General features: G+C 36.4%; 1 protein-coding gene across 3 annotated transcripts; it reads left to right on the top strand.

Moving 5' to 3' along the window:
• The first annotated feature begins 1,080 nt into the window (after positions 1-1,080).
• On the top strand, positions 1,081-6,803 carry gal3st1a (galactose-3-O-sulfotransferase 1a). 3 transcript variants are annotated; one of them, XM_016291296.1, is made up of 4 exons: positions 1,081-1,283; positions 1,439-1,502; positions 3,931-4,091; positions 5,561-6,803. In XM_016291296.1, exons 3-4 carry the CDS (start codon positions 3,961-3,963, stop codon positions 6,711-6,713), a joined length of 1,284 nt encoding a protein of 427 aa, XP_016146782.1. In that variant the 5' UTR covers positions 1,081-1,283; positions 1,439-1,502; positions 3,931-3,960; the 3' UTR covers positions 6,714-6,803. The 3 variants fall into 3 exon arrangements, with proteins under 3 accessions (XP_016146782.1, XP_016146781.1, XP_016146784.1); XM_016291295.1 differs by having other exon boundaries at positions 1,081-1,502; XM_016291298.1 differs by lacking the exons at positions 1,081-1,283; positions 1,439-1,502 and having other exon boundaries at positions 3,772-4,091.
• The last annotated feature ends 1,881 nt before the right edge of the window (positions 6,804-8,684 follow it).

Raw genomic sequence — 8,684 nt, 5'->3', positions numbered from 1 at the left:
AAAAATTGAATCCAAGGTTTGGTGATAATTATAGCCTTACAATTACACCAGTATTAAAGTTACACTTACACCAGTATTAAAGTTACACTGGTTACCTGTTAGCTTTCGTATTGATTTAAAAAATATTTTATTAGTTTATAAGGCATTGCACGGACTTGCTCCAGACTATCTTTCAAAACTGCTTACAGTATATGAACCTAGAAGGACTCTTAGATCCTCTGAGTCTGTACCTCATAGCAGAACTAAAAAATTAGGTGATGCTGCTTTTAACCGTTATGCTCCTCGCCTCTGGAACAACCGTCCAGAGAACATAAGATGTGCTGAAAACATGAAAAGTTATAAATCTAAGTTAAAAACATATCTTTTAAGTCTGGCCTTTCTGTAAAGACTTATAAAATCTCTGTATTTTTCATGTGTTTTGTTTTGACTCATTTTTAATGTTTTATTTTATATTCCATATTTTAATCTTTATAAACTTTATTCTTATTTGTGTATTTCAATGGGTCTATTTTATTTTTGTTTGAATTCTGTTCAGTTTAATTTGTATTAATCGCTGTATCTGTAAAGCACTTTGAATTGCATTAACTTAATAATAATAATACAATTTGCTTGCTTGCTTGCATAATGAGAGATTTATAAGCAATTTCAAAAGGCTTATCATTTTTGACTGGGAACAGGAAATTAGGTAAAGGATTTTCAACACAGCATAAGGTTCAAGTGTTTCTCCCACTTTTCATTTTATCATCAGACATCATCCATGCTAAGAATGTGTTTTTGTGACTTGGACTTGGAAAGCTAAGTAAGCTGATGCAGTTTGGGGACTTTGTGTACAGCCATATACCTGGAATTCTGTATTGGGCTCTCTCATGCATTTAACTACGCTTTCTAGCAACTTTTCAAACCAGTAATCTGTTCTCAATAGCTCTCTGTTTCCACCTTGAACAGATCCCTCCTCTCTTTTGTTCCTTTCCCTCCCTCTTGCTCGTTTTCTCTCGGTAACCCTGTTCAGTTTTGAATCTCTTCCTCTCCTATTCTTTTTCTGTCTTTCAGTCTTCTTATTTCTCATCCTAACTTCACCTCCCTCTTTCTTTCTGCCCTCGACCTTCTCCTGTACTCTCATTCACAAATGCAAACAGACACACAAGTGCAGGTCCCCAGACGGCTGATCTTGCGTCACAGAGAGCACAAGCCGAGCCTCTTCTGTATGCAGTTTAGCCAGCTCAGCTCTACATCGTGCAGACGGAGGAGAAGGAGAGGAGAGGCGGGGGCTTCAAAATCATCAGGTGTGTGTGTGTGTGCAGGGTGAATGATCATCTGGATATTTCACAGAAGATAAGAGGGATACAGATCTGCTAATCTTGGACAGCACGACTGGACGGTTAACTGTGAAGGAATTGCCTTGACCATGCATCATTGTTAACAAAGTAATTTTTCATAGATTTCTCAGAGTCATTGCTTTTTTTCTGCCAATCAGGCTGTGACAGGGACATCTACATGATTTGGTAAGATATTTAATCTTCCATACAAATTGTATTGGGAGAATATTTACAGTAATATTTTTATTGCCATTGTTTAAATAAGTCTGTAGTACCTTTAACTCACAGCAAAAATCTGAATTAATACGTATTAATCAATATTTTTGATGTCTATTTTCTAGTCTAAACATCCTCACAACTAAAAAAGATCATTGTTGTCGGAACATATTTCTGATGAACTCACCGTTTCCTGGGTTTAAGCATAAACCTCACTAAATTCTGTTATATTTATTAAAACAGGAAAGTAATAATTAACCAATGTGGTAAGAAAAATATTTGTAATTACACATTTTCTGTGAAAGCCTTATTAATTTATACAGTTTTGCTTCTGAAGTATATTTATCTTGTTTTATGTTTCTTTAGTGAAAAATGAAATAAAATGCATATTATTTTTGCGTATTAAATGTTTATTTTATTTGAAATACCATTTGTTCCAAAAAACACTTTTATATCACCATGAGGCCTCACAATGCTGAATCTATTGAAACGCTATCTGTTTCATTTCCTCTATAATCAAGCTGCTCAATCTGATTACTTTATTGTGGCAAAGTAAAAGAAACCATTATTCTATTTGTATCCCATCACCAAACTTCATTACAGTGGCTTCTTGTCTGTTATGAATTTGCCAGCAGCACTTCAGATATCACATGTGACATTCTTTGTTAAATCACAGAAATTAATCAGATTGCATGCAGGAATTGCCCAGTTTAAATGCACCCATGAGTAAATATAGCATTCAACATCTCCAAAGGCTTTTATACCACACTGATAGACTACAAATCTCCACGAAAACAACACTTGTGTTTGATGAATGCAAAGATGCAGTTATACGTTTTGTCCTAAATTAGAGCTGCAGCTGCTGTAGTAATTCTTAGTGGTTATGTATAATCCTCATTATTCTTGACCATCAGCATAACAATGATGATGTTGTTAGAGTTTTTGCTGTCAACAAAAGATGACTTTGAAAAATGCAGGGTTAGAGATCGCTGTAAATAAGAACAATGGGTTCCTTCAGACTTCTTCGCCCCTTTCTAGATTTCTAGTCCCTGCTGTATTTGATAGAAACAGTTTTGTTCCCTTGGTCTCGCCATCTATCTTTTGGTGCACCGGCAGCATATGGCTGTAGCAGTCAGTGCTTCTAACATGCTCTCTTGGTAGTATTAAGTTATCCACCTGCGGCCCCACACTGCAGATATCTGATCCTAGGCTACGAGGCATGAAGAGATGCGGACAGTGTCACTTTTCTTCCAAATGCATAATTCATTCGCTGGACAGCTGGCCCTCATGAACCCCCTGCAGTAGCACAGTCTCAACAACTGCAATGCATTCATCTCAGCGTCAGAATATTTCAAGATATTTCATAATCATAGATATTTTTATTTGGAAAATACTTTGAATATTTAGTTCATTGCATTTGTTTTAGAGTTTACATGACATGTCAAGCATGTCCTGCACTATTTTAAACTATTAATTTAGATATAGCATATAATACATATTTTTGTTCATATATTTAATATAGGGAGATATGATTGATTATATGATAACTACTTTTGTTCGGTCAATCGCGACATTAGCGTGAATGCTATATATCGGCTCATCCGGGTAACTGAAACCGGCGCTACAGCATAAGTATAATTACTTGTATGTATTTATAAGTATTTTTTGTAAGTATTACATCTTTTTTATATCACATATCATTTTGCAGACTGTTACACCTGTTTTTTTTCTTATTTACTACACAAGTAAAACTGTACGTCATTATTTAGTCTTGACAAACTACACATTGTTAGAAAGTTCAAAGCCTTGAAATTAATTTGACCTCCGTTTTGTTACAAATATCTTATAGTGACTATCACTTTTTTTTAAGTCTGCTACTTTCATATGAAATATGAACCTTATGCATCCACTGAGAAAAAAAACAAACAAACCAAAAACTCTTGTCTGCTTCTCATCAGAGTCCTTTACGTCCCTAAGGGCTTTTAGTCCAGAAGAAAAACTTAAGGATTCGCATGCTTACTTTAAATTTCTTAGAGAGGAGTTTTATTTTTTTCTCTTTCGGTGGAAGTAAATCTGTAACAGAGAAATACAGAATACCTTAAAATAAATAGTGACCTGTCACATGACTTAAAATGAAAATATTCTAGAAGCCCACATAGCTAAATTACCTACAATGCCAGTAAAAATCCCCACATATAAGCACATGGAGACGAATATCTCTTAACACACTAGAAATGCTTCGATAATCAAATGCTAGCAGCACTAGAGGACTGTGCATACGAAAGCACAGCAGATAGCGCAGCACATTTGACTATATTTATGTAAAAGGAACTTTAGAGATATAAGTTGCACTTAGTAGAACTGAATCATTACTGAAGCATCTTTCTCTTTGCTTCAGGATTTTCTTCCAGGGTCCAACCAGGCAGCTATGATGGTTGGAAAGCCAGTCAGGCAGTGGAGGTCCATCTGTAAGGGACTGATCCTGGGCGCGCTCCTGACCATCTGCATGATTCTTTTGTACTGCCTGTCAACCTCAGAGGTCCAGTTTAGCCTGCAGGAGTGAGTCCCTTCGTGTATTTTGAACAAGAATAATGTACAACAGAAAGCAGTTTATTTTAAAAACCAAGTCAAATTTCAGTGGATTAGAGCAGGATTTTGGTGTGAATTTCATGAAGAAATAGTCAGGAAATATTTCTTCCCAAAATCAAAATAAAACAAAAATGAATTATCTTCATATTCATAAAGAAAATAATTATTAAGATAATTTCCTCCCTAAATTATTCTGTCATTCTATTCTGACAGGAAACATGGTTTAAAATTAATTTTTTTGTTAAATTCAGTACAAAATACTAGCAATGCATTTTAAGTCTCTTGTGCAACCAAGGATGCATTTATTTAGTAATATTGTGAAATATAAAAAAATATTGAATATTACAAATTGAAATCTACCTATACTGATGCTTAACTGTCACATGCCACCTTTCTTGTTGAAATTTGCTGAAATAAACTGTATATACATGTAATTATATATATATGGAGATCAAAATTAGAGAACAATTTCCTAAATTCCAAGGTCACTGCTTAGTCCTATTTGAAGTTATCCTAACAAGAGTAGAAGGGCAGTTTTTTGAGCATATTTCATAAATGAATTGTATTCTGAAGCACAGTATAAAAAAGTTAATTGAGATATTTATGTGAGACAAATGCACAAGAAGACAGGATAATGCAGAGACTCAATGGGAAATCGGTTCAACACTGCAGCTGGAATTGCTCGCCAGTTCAGCGCCGATCAGGATATAGATCTGTCTCGGCACGTTTAAGAGAAGTTGGATTGAAAACTCACTGTGCAGTGATGAAGCATCTCCCAATCAGCCTGCAATTTTCATGCAAGACAATGCCCCCGTCACACTGCAAAACGGATAAAGCTGTTCCTTGAAGGTAAGAATAATGAAATGGCTGTACCAGAGATCTAAACCCAACTGAAAATCTCTGGAAAATCCTTGGCAACAAAGTTATGGCTAAGAAACCCACTACAGTCACCGAACTGTGGAAGAGACTGGAAGAAGAGCGTACCAAGATCACACCAGAACAGTGTGAGAAACTAGTGATGTCCTGCGGCCGCAGATGTGCTGAAGTCATTCAAAGCAAGGGCCTCTACACTTCCAGCTGTAACCCTCCAAAATTTTAGTTGTAATCTTCTTTTGTGATACAGTGGTGACTGTTCTCTAATTTTGATCACCGTGTTTTCCACAAAATAAAGGTTTTTGTTGAAATGCTTTGATTATTTTGTCAAACATGTTAGTAGAACCGTGCTATAGCTACAGCTAATATTCCTTCAAATTGTGAGCTATGAAGATTATCAATATTTCAGAAAAAAATCAAGTATTTATAGATTTTTCTCTAATTTTGATCTCCACTGTAAACACACAGTTTTCTGTTTTCTGATCATAGCAGTGAACAACTCATTCTAAAGATGATACAAATGCATCTAAAATTCATTCAATATTTTTGTTCATTTTTGTTTACAGGGTCCCAGTACCTTACTCATGTGCTCATCGCCCCTCTGCTGCCCACTCCTCACCAATCTCTAACAGCTCCCATCATGCCTCTGGGCAGCGAATCTGCACTCCAAAAGTGGACATCATGTTCATGAAAACCCATAAAACGGCTAGTAGCACTTTCCTCAACATTCTCTTTCGCTTTGGTGAAAAACACCACCTCAAATTTGCCTTCCCCAACAGCCGCAATGACTTCTTTTACCCATCCCCTTTCCATCGCTCACAAGTGAAGGACTACAGGCCCGGAATGTGTTTCAACATCATCTGTAATCACATGCGTTTCAATGCTGCTGAGGTGGCCAAAGTGCTTCCAGCCGACACATCGTACATCACAATCCTCCGGGACCCAGCTGATCTCGCTGAGTCCTCGTTTCACTATTTTGGACGCGTTGTACCTCTCACTTGGAAGCTTTCTGGAGATGACAAGTTGAGAGAATTCCTGACGGATCCAAAGCTTTACTACGACCCAGAGGGATTCAATTCGTTCTATCTCAAAAACTTGCTTTTCTTTGACTTTGGACAGGATAATAACTTAAATCCAGACGACCCAAAGCTAGACAAGGCCATTCAAGCAATCGCCAAGCACTTCCATTTGGTCATGCTTGTGGAGCATTTCGAGGAGTCGCTCATCCTGCTCAAGGATGCCCTCTGCTGGGACATGGAGGACTTGCTTTTCTTCAAACTCAATGCCCGGAAAGGTTCAACTGTTTCTAAACTGACTCCAGAGCTCAGGGCCAAAGCGCTGGAGTGGAACGCCATCGATTGGAAGCTTTACCAGTATTTCAACGCCACCTTCTGGCATAAAGTGGACGCTTACGGCCATGAGCGCATGGCGAGAGATGTCGCAGAGCTGCAGAGCAGAAATGCAGAAATGGCTTCCATTTGCATTGAAGGAGGCCATGCTGTCGATGCAGGAAGCATCTTAGAGACTTCCATGCAGCCGTGGCAACCCATCGGTGAGAAGTCGATTATGGGATACAATCTGAAAAAGAATGTTGACAAAGCACATCGAAAACTCTGCAGGAAGATGCTCACGCCAGAGCTGCAGTATCTCACCGATATGGGCGTCAACCTGTGGATAACAAGACTGTGGGGTCACATAAGAGAGATCCTTCACTGGTAGCTCAGAAGAAATGTTTTGCTAAGGTGAAAGGTCAGCACTGGCATTATGGAAGCTTGTTTCCGCCACATAATAAAAGATTCAAATGTAATTGTGACTTTTATCTCACAATTCCACCTTTTTTCTCGGGTTTATGTCTCACATTCAGACATTTTTCTAAAAAAAAAAATTCTTCCACAATTCAAACTCTTTTCCCTCAGATTTGCACATTTATATCTCACAATTCAGAGTTTATATCTCGCAGTTTAGACATTTTAAAAAATGTTCACAGAAATGTGAGATATAAACTATATCTCAATATGCTTGTTTTTAACAGGCTTATTTCAGCCAAGAAATAAAAAATAAAAAGGTAATTGTGACTTTTTATCTTACAATTCGGACTTTTCTTCTCGCAATAAGCTTTTTTTTTTCTCTCAGAATTGCAAGTTTATATTTCACAATTCACAATTTATATCTCACAACAAGTTTGAATTGCAAGACATATTCTGAACTGTGAAATAAAAACTTGCAATTCTGAGAAGAAAAGTCAGAATTGTGGAAGAATAAAATTTGAGAAAAATGTCTGAATTGTAAGCTATTAACTCTGAATTGTGAAATAAAAAGTTGCAATTTTGAGAAGAAGAGTCAGAATTGTGGAAGAAAAACATTCTTAGAAAAAAGTCTAAGTGTTTTTATTTTTTATTCTTTGGTGGAAATAAGCTTCCATAGACTTGTACACAACCAACCTAAAACTTGTTTTTCTGTGTCAGAAAGAGATAAAAACATTAAAAGACATGACTGAATAAAACATTTTCATATTTAAATGAATCTTACCCAAAATAAGTGGTGACAGTCACATCTTTAACATGTTAGTTTTGTGTTCAGAAATGTACAGTAAGTCACCACTATGTATTACATGTATGTAGTGTGTGGGTGCTTGAATCAATCATAAAAAGGAATCAACTACTGTTGACTGACCTCATTATTTGAAGCTCTTATTGTTGGTGCCAATGGCAATAGCAATAATTTCTTAAACTGGTTTAGACTCATTCGGAGCTTTAGTATTATCATCACATGAACGATAAGTAACTCCGATAATGAAATCCATGAAAGATGACAAAATAAAAACTTTATGTAACATACACGTGTCTTGTTCATGTTTCACTATCACTGTTAGCATCTCTTCTGTCTTTCAGAGTTCAGAATGGATAAATGATGAATAAACACAACTGATTTCTGTTACCTTTTGTAGATGTTGCATGTGAATATACACACATTCTATTCTCACAAAAATAGAGCTGAAGTGCATTATGAATGGGATTAACCCAGGTTAGACTCTTGCAGAAAAACCTTCTGGCAGTTGCAGTTGTGCTGTTTGATAATGCACACTACCCTATCTCCGTTCACCCCCAAAGAAGAAAGGATTGGCAGTGCACCACATTGGAAGATAACCACTTCATAAATGCATTTCAGTACCATCATGCACTCATCTACCTGCCAGCAGGCCTGGAAGAAAAACCATCCTGTGTTTGAGGGGTAAGAAATTATTTTATTTATGGTTATGATGTGACATAATGAGCTAACGCCAGTGTAATTTTAGTATCACTGATAAAATATTTGAAGTTCGTTTTTATTTTATATGTTCTGTTTTCATTTTAATTTCATTAAAGTTTTAGGGATTTTGTTGTGTGATTTTGTCATTTTTATTTTATTTATTATTATTAAAAAAATTTAATTAGTCTAGATTTCTTTTTTAGTTACGTTTTAGTAGCCTACTTCATTCAACTCAACGAAAATGCTGACTTGGCAACAAAAATGTCTGCTGGACAGAGTGTGTGTGTGTGTGTGTGTGTGTGTGTGTGTGTACAGGTTTTTCTACACTGGTGGGGACTTAAACCTGAATACACCAACTCATGGGGACTAAATTGAGGTCCCCATGGGTACAAAAGCTTATAAATCATACAGAATGAGTTTTTTTGAGATTGTAAAAATGCA

Source organism: Sinocyclocheilus grahami, unplaced genomic scaffold (genome assembly GCF_001515645.1).
Source record: "Sinocyclocheilus grahami isolate Dianchi unplaced genomic scaffold, SAMN03320097.WGS_v1.1 scaffold269.1, whole genome shotgun sequence".
Classification (NCBI taxonomy): domain Eukaryota; kingdom Metazoa; phylum Chordata; class Actinopteri; order Cypriniformes; family Cyprinidae; genus Sinocyclocheilus; species Sinocyclocheilus grahami.
Note: the sequence above shows the minus strand (reverse complement) of the source record. Positions and strands in the feature narration are given on the sequence as shown.